Source organism: Meleagris gallopavo, chromosome 7 (genome assembly GCF_905368555.1).
Source record: "Meleagris gallopavo chromosome 7, MGAL_WU_HG_1.1, whole genome shotgun sequence".
Lineage (NCBI taxonomy): Eukaryota > Metazoa > Chordata > Aves > Galliformes > Phasianidae > Meleagris > Meleagris gallopavo.
In genome coordinates this window covers 25,876,053-25,892,608 of record NC_139410.1, presented here as the reverse complement: position 1 = coordinate 25,892,608, position 16,556 = coordinate 25,876,053, and the positions used below count along the sequence as shown (strand labels likewise).

Below are 16,556 nucleotides of genomic sequence, written 5' to 3'. Positions count from 1 at the left end.
TTTACACTAGTCTCCAAATGAGCTGTACAGAGAGTGAGAGGAGGAAAAGGAGATGCATAACCTCATCCACTTCTCAAGACTTTGCTCCTCTTCTTCCTGTGCAAAATCCACATGCCTTGAAAGATCAACCTTCAGGTCAGTAAGTAAAACATGAGGGTGTAGCAGACTGTTTTTGCAGAGTTTCTCAGGTGTGAGATTTTACCAGGTACTGTACTTATAGAGGTCACAGGCAGCATTAGCTCTTGGCAACGTGCTGGGTCAATGTTAACCGAACAAGGATGGTGTGAAACCAGCATAAACTGCTGGTCACTTGATTCTCTAAGGAGGATTTCCATCAGGCAAAAGACATTGCTTCTTGTTTAACTGGTAAGACTTGACAAGATCACAATGTAAGGTGGAATGACCACCCACCCCCTTTGCTTTTATAGTTGCCAGAATCTTTTACTGGATGGCCTTCAAATGGTTATTGCCTCAGTCTCACAAAGTAGAGAAAGCAAGAGAGTCACCAATGTACGAGGAAAAACACTGCCAGAGACTAGAGCAGAACGAGCTCGTTACCAACACAGAATCACTTACATTAGTTATCACAACAGTGTACGATGCACCAAAGTCAAGCAGCCCTAGGTCCAGGGTGAATTCCCCAGTTTCAGTTATGCATTTTCCATTATCATATCTAGATACAAGGATGAAGTACAGCATTTTCTGGTTAGTCTCAGACAAAGAGCACAGAGTAGAGCTATCAAAAAATGCCCCTACAATGGACAAGAGAGGATGTATAATGTAAAGCTGCAGTCAGGTTTATGTCAGAGGATTGCTAGACTTCTTGCCATCTCTTCCTTCCAGAAACACTTAGGCACTGACTAGAGTTCACCCAATGACCCAGGCTATTGCTAATATTTTGAAATGCTGATTCTTCCAAGCAATCCCAAAAATTTCCAGCAAAAAGAGAACTAATTTCTCTCTCTCTTTTTTTTTCTTTTTTTCCCCAGCTTTATTTTTCTTCCAAAATTTTATTCACTCCTTCTAGGAACTGCGGGCCAGGTAAGTTAGCCAAGCTCAGGGAGCCTTCAGGATATCAGAGGTACACTCCCACAAGCCATAGTGTTTCCTTTCAATAGAGCAAATTAGCCTTCTTATTTGTTCTTATGATTTTGGATGTCCAAGATGGCACAGAGGATCAGCAGCATTGCCACAGAGGTTGATGCATCCATCTAAACTGCAGCAATAAGTACCTTGGATGGAGCTTCTGCAGAGAAAAGCCATGAGGCTTTTGAAACATTGCAGAGGCCAGAAACGTCTTACATGAGCCAAGTCTAGTGCTGCCAAACCAAGGCCATATGGAGCCGCTGTCTATCGGCCCAGCCTACAAGACCAAGGGATGTTACTAGATGTTCCCAGCCCACATGATGTCATCAGCTCACATACCAACACTTTGTCACGTGAAATATGAATTGTTCCTTCTCTGAGAGCATCCTAACACTAAGAGCTTGGGCCTGAGAGAACATCAAAATAGAGCAGGTGCCACATGGCAGAGAGGCTTTTCCATCTTCGACTTTATTCTGCTGATAGATGCACAGATGGCCTCTCAATAACTTCTCATAATTCTTTCCTCCAGCCCCACACACAGTGTAACCGCTCAGAGAAAGTTAACTTCTGTACATGGACTTCTTCAAAAAGATTTTGGGTTCCTGATATTCTATTTACTTAGCTCTAAGAAAACTCAAATCATTACCTGAATTAGAATGTCATTACACTCACGTCATAGGAATAATGCTTCCAAGCAATAATGTTTCCCTGATTATGTTATCTTACCAAAGCAACAACTGCTACAGGAAGGGAGCTATTCCAGACACAGTTAAGAACTTGAATCTATTCAGCAACACATTACACACAGAGAAACTGATCCACTATCCTTTGGCTTGGACGCTTTGCAAAATAAATGCATGGTTCTTCTGTACACACACAAGTGGCCTGGAGTAACTGCTCTGCACGGAGCTGATTATTCTGCTTTTTTTTTTTTTTTAAACAAACATCTGCCACACAAATGCCAAGAGCATAGCAATTAAGTTTCTGCTATTTGCATGAAAAAAAAAAAAAGAAGCCCCATAGTGCTCAAGGAAGGGCTTCAGCGAGGACCTTCAGCACAGCAAGGGAAACTTACGTGTCCCTCTCTACCAGCGAGTACCCAGAAACACCATAGTTTCTCTGAACAGATATGAACTGTTTGCTGTCAATGGTGAGGTTGACATCTTGGCTCAAACCGTTAATGAATCTGCAAAGAAAACATATTATTAGGCTGTCAGACAGAGCAGGAAAAGTATAATATGAATCACTTAAAAGAAGTGCACTCTCTCCCAAAGCATTCTGTCACTCCATAAGGTTATGACAGTTTCTCCTGCAAGCTACCAAAGTATCAGCCTGACTCAATGCCTAGGTTTTCAATATAAGACTAGTTTTCCTACTGCTGTGTAATTTTACTCTCTTATCGTCTCTCCTGTGCAAAGAGACCTCTTATTTGAGTGTATGTGAGAATGAACTTACCAACGATCTCTTCTCAGACACATTCATAGATTCTTTTATACCTGTTCAAGAGGACAGAACCCCACCCCCAGGAAACTATAAAGGTGTGTGTCCTGATGAGCATGTGCACTGTGCTGCCATACTTTCCAAGGAGTTTCTAATTGCAAGAAAGAGTTTTCTAGCGAGATATTTTCATCATAAACAAACTTTCATGGGAAAGCAGAGGTTTGGGGCTGTTAGTGAGACCAAACATATGATCTATGATTTTAAGAATTTTGGTTTTCAGTTGTTAACATAGAAGGGAGCCCTAAAGATAGTTATGTGCTTAACAAAAGTAACTTTAGAGGAAAAAAAACAAAAACATTCTCCTAGTTAAACCTCAGAAATTTTTTAAAGGAAAGGTCAAAAAATGCTAACAGAAAAATGAAAGAGTTTCTGACAGGAGGTATTAATCAAGTCTCCTAGGTGGTGTTCAGTCAGCAGAAAACTTCACAGGCACAGGGCTATGAAGATATTGCTCTCATTTTATCTGATTAGTTTGCATTTGTACAGGAGGTTGGACAAGATAAGCGAGTCATCAAGGGTTGCAGAGGACAAATGACAACAGCTCCTTTCCAGATTGCATCTTCCCTTTCCTTCCCAAAATGCCAGGCCATGGTGAGATCACCCTTCCAAAGGAGATCTTTTATGCTGCCATCTCAGCCCAGACAGTCCTCGGCAGTAGATGGCAATACAGTTCAGTTCTGCACAGCAGGAGTGCGAGGTGAGTGTCTGCAGCTGACACCTGAATCTTTTCTTGCAGGATGAGCACGGGCTAGATTCTAATCCAAGAACATCTGGGCTACATTACTTACAGTTTGAATTAGACAAAAGCAGTTTCTCTCAGCCCACCACCTTTGACTCCTAAAAAAAAAAAAGAAAAAGAAGAAGAGCCATTCTTACCTAACTGCTGCCAAACCATTTTCTGGCTTTGTTTCCAGGTCTGTAATCTAAAGTGGGAGGAAAAAAAAAGAAGAAAATCACATATATGAATTAATACTGCCTCATAAACAATATGTAATACTAGTGTCTGTGGAATGATGTGTTGCAAAGCCAGTGGGACTGACTGGTATCTCTCTAAAGCTTTGCATCAGGCTACAGAAGTGAAGTCCCAGTACAATGAAACCAATGGCAAAATTCCAAAGATTTTACATGAGATCATACATTTTTTCTAAAACAGGCTACAGAATTTCAACTAAGGCTTCTACTAAGGCTTGTAACACTCTCTAATAAAATGATTTGTCTTGATCTGGAGCTAGCAAGAGAGCACTATCCACATTAGCCTCTTTCAATGATTAGTTACAATTAAACATGAGCACCATGCTCCTATAAAAACCAGCAAATAGCCTAACTTCCAGAGCTGGATTCTTGGCTTATTCATCATCTCCTGAGAGCCTAAAGCCAACAGGGAATGTTAGGTTGCAATTCTGATCATCATCTACAGCTTATAATTTTCCTGACCCTTAGAGAGAAAAATATCACACAGGGCAGGCAGAGAGCAGGAGACACCAGGATGCATTGAGTGTTTTATGGTCACAGTCTCTGCAGGCTCATCCTTGAAATTGCAGTGTGGTTGGGTACACTGGGGACTGACAGATCTCTTTAAGATCACAACTGGAGCATCAACTGGATAGTTAAGCTATACCTGCTTGAGAAGGGTTCACTTGGTGCACAATGCTGAGAATAAAGACAATACATACACAGCCCCTGCCCTGAAGATTGTATTTCACACAAAAAGAGTACAGTCAGTTTTGTATCTGGTTGAAATCCATGATTGTATCCACACAGCCCTTTCTCTGTGCTTTCTTTGTGATGTAAAACCCTGCTCTTCTAAGACTAAGGATCTAGAACTACAGCATCCCTATAAAAAAGGCCATTGCACTTCAGTGCAATATGCTGCTCCACAAATAATATATGCCCTAAGTAACAAATAGCCACAGTGAATAACAAATTTCAGAGCAATAAATAATAAACAACAACACTGTTTCTTTCAGCGGGAGGCACATGGGGATTAACACACTAGCTCGCTGCAGGCAAACTGACAAATTATTACTCGCGTTCAGCAAAGATCCCTAGAGCTCTCAAATTCATTTCCTGCCCACTCAACCACCCACAAAGGAGAAGAAACCAATTTCAGACTGGCTTCTTCCAGGAAAACATGAGCAAAAGGCCAAACCCACCTTGGGGTTGAGGGAAGCTGGGACTACTCCAGGATAAGCTTTACAACACAACAGTGACGCCACTGCTGTCCTCATCTTGCAGTGCTGCAAAGTGTCATTTACTAAACTGCCTTCCACACCTCCCCTATCGTCAGCTGACAATGACAGCTCAACAGCATCAGCCAACAACACAGAGCAGAAATCTGCCCATGCCGAGGGTAGGCATTAATTCAAACACAGGTTAGATAGCTGGGGCAGCACAGAGAGCTATAGAAGCTCAGAGATTACTTTGCTTCAGTCTGTCTCAGGCTTTCTTTCCATGGAGATCACTGTATGAATATCAATTTCTAAGGGAAACAGCACACCATCATCAGGGTTTCAGGGAAACTTAGGAACATTGAGTGAAAATGAGCCCCAAGTTCCAAAACATTAAAAAAAGAAGAAAAAAAAAAACCTGCCTCAAGAAAAAAATAAATTCTTAAAACTCCTCATTTTTAAAACCAGTTACATAATTTCTACTATATAATATTGAATGCTTATGCAGTGACAACGCTGCAAGGTAGAAGGCTGAGAAATTGCAAAGAAAATAAGCACTTTAGCATAAGGACAAATTCTAATGCCATTCACACATACATACACAACTACCACAATGCAGAATGACACCATTCATTTTAAGAGTGCTTCTTGGGATACAGCTGCACACAAAAGATATCAGAATCTAGCCCTAAATACCCCATGTATGTCTCTATAATTATTGCAGCAATACACAAAAGTCCAAACACAGACAGCTCTGCTGCAGAGCTGGAAATGAACTTAATCATTTATTCTGTTCAGCAAAACAAATGGGTCTTCTGTGCATTTTCACTAAACACTTATAATAACTGCACCACGAATCATTCCTCTGATGCTTTTACTCCATGCCCAGCCCTAGAGCCTCTTTAACATCTTTGCTTTATAGAACCATCTTTTGGGGAAAATCTCGGGCTCTTTATTCCTCAGCTTTTGCAAGCTCTGCTGCCCAGTAGGCACGCTGCTGCTGTCCCACTACAGCATTCACTGGATTAAAGTGTTCCCAGCATCTCTCAGATGCCATAATGCCTCTATTAATCAACCAGCAGAAATGTGTACAGACCCAGTTCTGCTAGCTAAGAAGTCAGGCTTGGAGCATCTGAGAGCAATCAGACAAACATCACAACTGTGCAAATGAATTAATAAGCCTATTACCCCATTACCCATTGTATCATCACAGCCATTAAATTAATACTGTATTTACACTTCACTCCCACACTCACTAAATGACTTGATAGGCTTCCTTCCGCCTCAAAAACAATTAAACTGTACACTGATTTTTCCTTCACGGTGTAGTTAAAAGCAAGAGACGATCCTTGATGTTGCAGGATGAAGTGAAGGCTCTGTTGCTCTCCATTCAGTATTAAATGTGAGTACTCATCTGGGTTCTGTGAATAAAACAAACTTAGTTATTTGCTTTTTTTCACATGATAAAGGATCTTGCTCTTCCCACCAAGTGCAACCCTACCACTCCTTCATGGAATTCTGTAAAAAGTGGTTAACATCAAAGCTGGTAAAACGCTTTCCTTCTGCATCAAAAGACCTACATCAACCTATAGGCTTCAGGCTGGTCAAGTCAGAGCTTGGAGCAGTTTCTCCTGCAAGATGTAACCCAAACACCAGAGAACCTTCTGCACATGTAGCTACCCTTTCCCTGGCCCCAGTCTGCCTCAATGGGACTCCATCTACAATGTGGCAGGCAGCTGGTGGCCAATGGACTGCCATTCTGGCTCCCAAATAGGCTGACCTGAAGTAATCTGGAAGCTGAACTGGGAAACAAATTGCAGTGCCCATAACCAGCTTTGTATCTTCCCATTTTTCTTCTCCTTTGCAGGTAAATACTTTTCATATGCCATTCAGAGCCCAACAGCAATGCTTAGTTAGTATTTTAGCACTGAGAGATGCCAGCTGAATGCCTCATACTGGGACATTTATTCTTTATCCCTAATTCTAGGACAATATCATCAGACATTCCTCCCTTTGTCAAGGAAGTGCTTCCCCAAATCTTCCACTTCTATCTGGTTGGAGATGGCATGCTCCATCTCTAAAGCCATTCCCATGCACTTCTAAGAGGCTGGAGAACAAGTCATGGCATTTGTGGTCTTTATTGGAAAGTGCCAGAAAAATGCCCACCCTTTTTCAATGGGATGCAGGTCAAGCCTTCCATCCCCACATGTGTACTTACCTGGAAAGCCTCCACTGGCTGCTGAAATAGGTTTTGGTCTTGGATTGTCACTTGAACTGGGTTCTTTGCCAAATTCAGGACCTGAATTAAACTTTCTTTTGGGACAAGTTGAGGCATATCGGTTTCCTAATTAAAATAAAAGGCTTTAAGTGCCATCCATATGCTTTATTAGCACTTTAATAACTTCATTTTTAGTCATAATAGTCTTCCTCTCTGTAATGACTCTTTTCCATCCCTTCCTCATCAGAAGTTGCGCTCAGCGAAAACTGAACATAAATCTTATTTGGGGGGAGGGGGAGGGGGGAATCTCCTCATAGTTCAATAGCCAACCTACCAACCTTCCCAAAGACTGCCCCATGTATCACTGAATGTACAGGCTGCATAGCTGCCGAGCAGGTAGAACAACATCCCTGCTTTCACTATGCAGCTCACAAGTGCCATATCAGAAAGGAAAGAATTCTGTGACCAGAATAATTATTTTTCCAGACTGCTCAGCCAGAAGCTAAGTTTTGAAAATCTCAGTCCAGCTCCATGACTGTAATTGGTGCTTTTGCATCACTTGACACCCTGCTTCCCAAGCACAGATCTCACTTCCTGTTTTCTAAGAAAGGGAAAACAATGCCTGCAGTACAGAGGAAGCTCATTCTGTCAGGAATCATTTCCTAGAAAAAGAACTTCAATCAACATCATTCTGCTATCTGCAATCTAAAGCTATTAATTACCTTTTTTTCCTCACATTCTTTTAATAAGTAGTTGCCAAGAATACTTCAGAACTATTATTTTTTTCCATTTTATCCTGCAATTTGGGAATGGCAGACAGGGTAGTTTGAACCTAGCTTGGAGGAGAGACGCTGTCAGAAAAGACAAGGTATCACTGTCTTCCATGAACCCATAGCTGCTCTGGACCAACAGGCCCTATATGAGTACCCAGCAAATCTCATTACTGCAACTTTTCATTTGCACTGCCCAAGGTGGGCTGCCATGCGCTGCTCTTTGCTAGAGCTTTTAATATCTTTCAGGGTAAAATTCCCATGCAGAGACAGGAAGAGCCTCTAACTCACTGTGTCCCTACCCTTAACAGCTACCCACAGCCAGAGCAGGCTTTCAGTGCCCAGAGAGCGCTGCTGTGGCTGACAACAAGAGCAATTTTTCACTCATGAAAAAAGATCAGAAAGCGGAGCTGAACACACAGTCTCTTTTCAGTAGGAGATCTGTCAATGGATTCACCTGAAGAACTTGCATGTGTTAATCCAGGGCTGTGTGCTAGCCACTCTGTAACAGAACACTTTAAGTATACATGGAAGCTTTAAAAATTAATCCTACAGTATCTTCCTTAAGCCAAAGGTCGGCCAAAGTTTGCACAAAGCTGGGCACGTGCCAGAAACAAATGGTAAAAATCTACGGGGGCTAACACTGAATTTACAAGAGATTTGCTGGCATCCTGTCTGGGGATGCATGGCCATCTCTGATGTCTGTGATTGTAGAAGTGGCTGCATTCACTTCCATCAATAGAAAATGAATCTGTTGCGTAAAGAACAGATCCCCAGCCTGAAGTAGGAAAGGAATGAAATAAATAAATAAACAGTAAAATACAGAAAATCTACAGCAAGAAATAGAAGAGAACAGACTATATTTTGGGAATTAATCATTCGCATTAACCAGGTGTCTGCCAATCACTGATGATAAAAACCTAGAAGACAGATCAATACAGATGACAGGCATAGCAAAACTACAAAGACCAAAAAAGACAGAGAGTCACAGAAAGAGACAGGTAGACAGAAAGTAAGAATTTAGCAACTGGATCGGCATGCTTAATTATAAAGAACTCCTTGAAGATGACTATAAAGGAACAAAATTAGTAAAAAGATTATTCAACAGACATTAATAAAAACATATCAGGGAAAGCCAAATATTTCTGAGGAATCGCTTGTGCTATACTTACATTTATTTTGACTTCTACAATGGCTGCTAGTCCGAATGCCATCCCTGCAAGGATCATACCTGTTGCCATTTTCCTAATAGGTCTATGGAGCAGATGAAAGAGGTACCATTGAGAAAAGAAAGTAATTTAAAATATAGAATACCATTCCTCAGAGACTAAGACGTGCCAAAACCACATACTGAACTGTCCAACAGGTGGCACTGGGAATGATGTGCTGTTTAAATTGCCAATCATTTAACTTAAAACTATTCCATTTTTCTGCATGAGGCTAGCACTGAGGCCAATTAAAACTGGTATGCCATGAAAAAAGTTCTATGCTTGCAAGTTTCATATTGTCTTATTCCTAGCTCATCTAGTGGGAATAGCTCATGGCATTATGTTAACCTGTGATGTGGGAAAGAGCACTAGAAATGATAGATCTTCAAGTCTCTCCTGGGAAAAGCAAAAGATAAGTAGTATGCTACTTAGCGGCAGGAATAAAGAGAAGAATAAATGTACAGTTTATGTCATCAGCATTTCTGACCATCTGTGTCATCACTCTGGGTTATTTCTCCTGCCAATACATTTACATTCCTAGAGAATAAGGAATACGCTTTGAAACTGGTGCAAAACAGAACAACTCAGTCAGAACTATATGAGACAATCTGATATAAAAAGGCATAGGATAGGTCCAGAAAGGCTGGTCCAAACTGAGTGCTGAACTGTTGAGATTTTAAACAAATACAGATCTAGATTCAGTGGTTTCCAGTCTTTGTAATTGTCTGAATCATAGTCCAGACGGACAGGGGTCTGAGAAATCCAGATTATGAACCTAAATTCTGTCTCTCAGTTATATGGTCTGTTATAAGAAAATTACTATTGTTTGCGTCTTGTGATAAATAATGTGATTTTGACATTGAATTGTGCATTGGGATTGTGTTTGCACCAGCTTCTGCAGCCACACAGGCTAAAATCTTGCAGGCTACAGTATATCCACTGCCACATCCATGGCTGAACTGGAGAGGAGCCTGTCAGTATCTAGCATCCAGGGGGCAGAAACAGCATGACATTCCATTCTGTTCAGTGCATGGGTCTGTGCTGCTGGATGAGATACTCTGTGAACCTGTCATCAGACAGGAAGCTTTCTGCCAAGTAGGGGCTTGTGAAGCCAGTCTCCCACTCATCTCCCCATTACACTCTTTGGTGTAGGAGCATGCAAACTTGGTTCATTTCAGTCAGCTGCACTGGCTGAGGCACTCCAACAGCGCACATAACATATTCCTACTGTTAAAGCATATCAACTCACACAGACAGACTACAGAGACTCAAAAGTCAAATCTCCTCCCCAAAAGCATACACTGGTCCCCAGATACAACTGTTTTGATCTAGAGGTCTTCTCCTATAACACTGCACTTCTTAGAGCAGACTTGGGATAGAACACTATCGCTATTGTGAAAACTCCCTTCTCCACTGGCCCCTATCTTGGTGGGAATCTGCCTTCACAAGACCACATGTAGCTCAGGCAGGGCAGTGAATTCGGTTGCTGCAGGTAGGGAATTACTTTGCAGCAATACAGGAGATAAGGAGAAGGACATATTGATCAAATTTAAAGAGGGACCATTCATACTGGCTTTCAGGGAAAACCTGATGACAGAGCAGAAACCAACATCAGTGAATTTTCCCAGCTGGAATTTCCTTGGCCTATGGAAAATGGTGACACTGCCAGAGAGGCTGAAGTAGAGGCAAATGCTGTAAAGTACAAGTATAGAAATTTGTGTTCCTTCTCCTTAAAAGCTATTCTTCTGCACACTTGCTGCAAAACAGTAAGAAATGAGGTATCCATGTTGTCCCCAAGTACTTACGTGAAATTAAATTTGCACATGTTTATCAGAGGATAGAGTCCAAGGTCAAAAATCGGGATGAAGACAAGAATAAGAAGTGGATTTAAGAACTGCAATACAAAACAATGGGAGTTTAGTGACTAGAAAGCAACTTTTAGTAATTAAACTCATAAAGCAATGTCCTCCAGAAATAATTCCATTACAGAAAGGACATGAACACTTAAAAACCTCCTTTTAAACTACAATCATAGTTTGCTTTTTGATGGTTTCTACTGTTTAGGTTTCACAGGCACAAATATGTTTTGTTCATACCCTCTTTTCCAAGAGGTAAGCAAGCATCATTGGTGCAATTTCCCTGAAGAGAGAATTGAAGCATTGTGTTTTCAGAGAGTACAAAACTGACTGAAACAGAGGCAGGCAACTTTAGGGGCTATGCTGGGTGGGACCTTACAACAGATCAACAATAATGGAAACAGCTTGGGACTTGAGCAAAATCTTAGAGGAACTGGCACTATTTTGTGAGTCTGCCACTTTTTCATACTTCCATACAGCATGAGAACCCCCCCAGGAACTGCTTTTCTCCTGGGAGGGCAGAACTTGTCTGTCAGTCAGAAGTGGCACAGCAAGAAAACAGAGCAATGAGAAAACAAGCAGAGAGAGATGCTCAGTTTCAGCTTTGAAGGAAGATTTTAGGGAAAGGAACAGCTTTGAATTTCTTCAGAGCTGTTCAGCATAAGAACTGTAATCAACTGTGACAACACAGCATCATCTCAGAGCCTTCATATTTTCATTTGCCCTGCAGGAAGGAAGAAAGGAAACGTATTTCAGGTATAAGGCTGATCCCAGTGCAGAGATGTGTTAAAAAAAGACACAATCTGTATCCCCCATATGGCAGCACTAGTTCAAGAAATATTAAGGTGTCATATTCTCCCACACCTCTGCATTATGCCTGTGTTACGACATCCTTGGGGTCCTTTGAAAATCAAGGTTAAGCTTGCTAAACAGCTAGTGTGCAATAAGTCAGAGTCCACACCACACTAGCCAGCAGGACCACTGCTATTACCTTCAAAATGAGCAGAGAAAGACCACTGGTCCCATGAGGAAAAAAAAAAAAAAAAAAGAAAGAAAAAAAAAGAATGAGAGAGAACAGAGAACAAGAAAATATATTTCTGCAGGGTAATTTCCTACCCTGTAGTATTTTTACCTGCATTTGGTCAGGCTGAAGGACATATATTCCCTGAAACAAAAAGATATGGCAAGGGACTCATAAACATGATCATATAAGAGTGCATAGCATATATGGCTGATGGCAAACAAGCAACCAGCTCACAGTATAGTTTTCATCTGCAAAGGTGGTTTCCTCAAATGCTTTATATTGGCTTTAGCAGCTGACATTGTGCTTTTGACACTTGTTATCTAAAGAGAGAGAATTTGATGAGGATCATTTTGCAGAAGGAAGCTACACTCAGGCCTTGATATATGGCATTTGGGACATGGCCAGGACAGGTACTGAGTCGCGTCTTTCAGACTGGCTGAGCCCAAGACTAGGTGAGCGGTGAGGAATGGGAATGTTAGTTCTAAGCTGGGACCTGGATTTTGAGCTTACTCCCTCTGCTTCTCTAAAGGAAAAGCCCAAATCCTGTAAGTGAATGTCCTCACACTTCAAGACCCCTGAGCTGTGATGGTATTTGTTCCAAACACCTCAAAAGGATAACAGAAGATTACCTTTGAGCCAATAGGCTGTACAAACCCCCATCTATTCCCTCCATTTGCCAAAGGCACCAAATGGGCTTTGGTCAGTTGTTCAACTGTTCTTGGTTTAAGCCAAGAGAACTTAAGGCTGTAACAGCTGTGGTATCTTTGCACCACTGTGTCTAGCCCCTGCAACTGGGCAAGGCCATCAAGGATAGATAGAGGGATCTCAGTCTCCAAAAGTGACAGATGAGCTGTCTCCAGGCAGAGGCTGGCGTTTGCCTGAACTCCACACAGCTTTTCATTTGAAATTAAGATGAAGAGAAAGGGGGAAAACATTAGGAAGAAAATAATATCGTTCCGAGAAAGCACCGTAGGGATTTGCCTCCTGTCTGCCAGGTTTGTCCTGAGCTGAATATAGATTGCCTACTGTTTCTGCTGGCAACTGCCTCCTAGGAGAGTGAGAAGAAGTGGACAAAGCAAAGGACCTTTGCAATTAAAAGCATCAAGCAAATACCTTCTTCTCTCGCTACTTTGCGTACAAATATGCCACTAGAAAACAAGTCTGCAAGCATTCATGTTGCACTAAACCGTTCCCTGTTAATTCAGTCTCCCTAGCTGAGCACTTTGGCTTGAGAGAGCAGAAACACGGAATTTTGCAAGTACAATCTCCAACAACCCTAATGAAGAAATCAACCCAGTGTTGCAGTTAATTCTCACCTTCATAATCTGGGGTAACTCACTAAGGCTGAACAAGACTGAAAGAAGCCAAAAATCCATGTTTTACCAGCAGGTAAAACAAATATGTACTGGTTATCTTTTCCACCAGGGAGAGTTTAAAAAATGACTCCTGGTGATTCGTAGATGTTCTGCTGATGGATCACTAAGTGTACGTGAGCACAACAGCAGAAAACAGTTTCTAGATACACGTCATAAAGACTTCATGAACTTTCATTGTTTGTCCTTCTGGAGTGGATAAAATATTACAAGTGGTGTAGCCTTTTTCATGCCTCATTTGAATTAATTAAGCCTAATGAGTATCACATGCTGAGAGCAAAATTTTTTAAGAGGAAGAACTCAAATCTGGGGCCTTACATTGATTTTAAACTGTAAAACGGGCATTTACAATCTTAAATTCTGATATGAGCATCTGCAGGTAAGATCTAGATGGGCTATTAAATACACTTCTGGAAACTCTCTGTGTGGTGACATCGTTAGCTAGACAGCTGATCTACAGTCATCTGTCACTGCCCTCTGCTCCATTTGCCACTCACACTTTTGAAGTACTTGATGGCTACTAATTCATCCTCACCACATTTTGACCCTAAGCACAGGATTCCTGCTGATTCTTAGAGGCTTCATCAATGCATCACTAAGTAAGCCAGGGCAGAAGTATACAATTACAACATCTCTCATTAATACGTCACAAGGGCTGTGTGAACTTTATCTGACTTCCCTGTCTTGAGTGGGGGCCACAGAGCAACCTGTTGCCAGTACGTCAGCACTCCTGACTTTGCAGGCTGCCAGTGGCTCCCCAGCCCTTGCTCCTTGCCAAGATGTGCCGTGATGAACTGCACACGGCCACATAGGGCCTCTCTCTTCTAATCACTGAAATTGCAACTCATCCAGACTCATTAAGCAGAAGCCCTTACTAGCGAGAGACTTTGATTAAAAAGCAAGAGCACTGCTAGTCTTATCCCCAGTAACATTAAATACTTACAAAGTCAGCGTTCATCTTTGTAGCTTGCAAAGTCCACCTGGATCCCTAAGGAGAAAGCAGACAGCAATGTAGTTTGCATGATGTTCCATGGAACAGAGAGCATGGGGACAGAGAAGACCACAGTGCTGGAGGTCTTGCAAAAAACAGTTTTGCGCCGCTGTAGCACAACCAGCCTCTAGACACCTGGTAGGAAGGCAGTGCACGGTGTCTCCAGAATGCTTTGGTATCATTCTGGTAGCACAGGGGTGCAAATTCAGGCCTGCAACGTGCTGTACTGTACCTGCTGATCAAACAGGGCCCAGAACATCGGCAATGGTAAGAAGAGAAAGAGAACGCGTGTCACCATTTTAACCTCCCCAATCAGCTGTTTCTATAAAGGAAACACACAGAAAATTAAGATGTGAGTGACAAACCGACAGGGGCTTCAAGCTACAAACTACAAAGCAAGAGATCTCCTATGTTTTTCTACACGACAACTATTCACTGCATTTATTCATGCCCACAATTGCATTTCTGCATTTCATTGCAGCACTTCGACTGTCCATTAAGGGTCAGGAGAGTACAGACATGGGAAGGGACAGGGCAAGTGAGGAGATGCATATGATGAGCTGGGTGGCCAGGCCAGTCCTAAGCCTGCCTGACTCCCTTTTCCCTTCCAATCCTCTCTTGTAAAACATCACTTACCGAGTACTGTTCTGATGCCCAGTCAAGCCAGTGATCTCTCCTTGGAATCTGACGGGAGCGATTTTTCAGCCTGTTTTTAATAGCAAACTAAGGAGAAAAACAGGTGAATAATTCCCTCATGCCTACCCCCTAATTTAAATTTTCCATTTCAGAGGTCTTACTTGTCTGCCCTTGTCACATTCCCAGTTCAAAACTGCCCTTTCCACTCCGAAGGTACATATCATGGGGTTCTGATGGACACTTCCAAAATTTGCACATGCACAACCAGATGCTTTAGAACCAATTCTTTGCAAGAAAGTTTCTGTGACACTGATTGATGAAAGGTGTGATATGTGAATGAACTACCTCCAGAGCTTGTCCTCCACAAGCAAACCCAGTATTAGCCTCCAATGACTGTTTTTCTCTTGATTTAAAACCTGATATGTAATAAAGCTTTGAACATCATTTTTTCTTCTTCTGTTCTTTTCTGAAGGGCACTTGTTGGACTGAGCACAGTGCTGGGGAGAAAACACCTCCTTATCCACAGCAATATCAAAATCAGAACTCTCATTCCTTTCTTGTTCTGTAGGTCTTTCTTTGCATATTTCTGGTGCAGCCCATGTCTCATTCAGTCCTAGAGCAGCTTTTAAGTTGTTTTCTCACTGCAGGAGAAATTAGTGAGACCAAATTCTTAACTTGTTTGTTCATGCTTCTTGCTCTAGCCACTGAACAGACTGGCAAAAACCTCCCTTAGAAATCCTGTCCTTAAGATCTGGTCTGTTTCCCCAAGGTAAATCTGTCACTAGCATTAACCTAGAGAAAAAGAAAACATCTGCTGTTTGCAACAGGTCCTGAACAAGACACATCAATATCCATCCAAAAACAAGACAGGATTTCTCATACACTATAGCCAGCTCACACACTATGAAGAATAGCTGATAGGCTATACTGAAACTGTAGAGTAACTTAATGTGCATAACATGAACATGAAATATTACAGTCTGCTGAACTGATAAACTTCAGGTAAAATTGTTCAGCTGAAAGAAATTATGTTTCTAAATTTTTCTTTCAGTCCTTACCAGCACACCTTACCCAGTGTTTCTACTGACGTTAGCTGAAGATGTGGAGCTATGGAAAAACAATTGAAATGCTGAAGAATAAACTGAGACATAAATGTGTCCCTTATTCCTTACAGGTCAACAGCAAGATATCTAGCCAGGAGCAGCATCCAGAAGGATTCTAGATGTCACTTCCTCATTCCTTTTGCACTCTTCTGACCTGCAGCCTCAGAATTACGCATGAAGAAGAGAGAATGGCACACACTTACTCCAATGCATTTGCACACTTCAAGTAAGACGTTTCCTTGTGGTGGTGTTTTTCTGTACAGTCCGCTTCCAGCTATGAACACAACTGAAAAAGATTATAATCCAGATGAGAATTTACGTGACTGAAGCTTAATCCTGCTCTGTTTTCTGGGGAGGATCCCTCACCCTCATATTCAGCAGAAATTCTCTCCCTTTGAGGCTTATATGGCAGAACTTTCATCAAACCAAACAAACGTATAGGGCCCTGTTAATGACTTCAAACTGAAAAAGATGCAACATCTACAAGAGTCAAGGTGATTCCTACAAAGTGACTTAAAAAACAATCCACTTTTAATTGCCGATGTTGATGATGATGATACCTGTGAGTGAAACTAGCCCCAAATCATTGCAACCATGTGAGGATGAATCCAAATCCAACATGA

At 41.7% G+C, this 16,556-nt stretch overlaps 1 protein-coding gene across 6 annotated transcripts in view; it reads right to left on the bottom strand.

Moving 5' to 3' along the window:
* The window catches only part of SLC15A2 (solute carrier family 15 member 2), a 68,779-nt gene that overhangs the window by 12,220 nt on the left and 40,003 nt on the right, over nt 1-16,556 (bottom strand). For 5 of the 6 annotated variants that reach the window (XM_085228317.1, XM_085228318.1, XM_010713884.4 and 2 more), the window contains 12 exons: nt 16,137-16,219; nt 14,831-14,917; nt 14,427-14,516; nt 14,147-14,191; nt 11,939-11,971; nt 10,756-10,844; nt 8,915-8,996; nt 6,973-7,098; nt 6,011-6,175; nt 3,463-3,509; nt 2,162-2,272; nt 577-673 (listed from right to left, as the gene is read on the bottom strand). In XM_085228317.1, coding sequence (XP_085084443.1) covers nt 577-673; nt 2,162-2,272; nt 3,463-3,509; nt 6,011-6,175; nt 6,973-7,098; nt 8,915-8,996; nt 10,756-10,844; nt 11,939-11,971; nt 14,147-14,191; nt 14,427-14,516; nt 14,831-14,917; nt 16,137-16,219 — 1,055 coding nt within the window. The remainder of the gene's footprint in view (nt 1-576; nt 674-2,161; nt 2,273-3,462; nt 3,510-6,010; nt 6,176-6,972; nt 7,099-8,914; nt 8,997-10,755; nt 10,845-11,938; nt 11,972-14,146; nt 14,192-14,426; nt 14,517-14,830; nt 14,918-16,136; nt 16,220-16,556) is intronic. The other variant, XR_002116798.3, reaches the window with a different exon arrangement.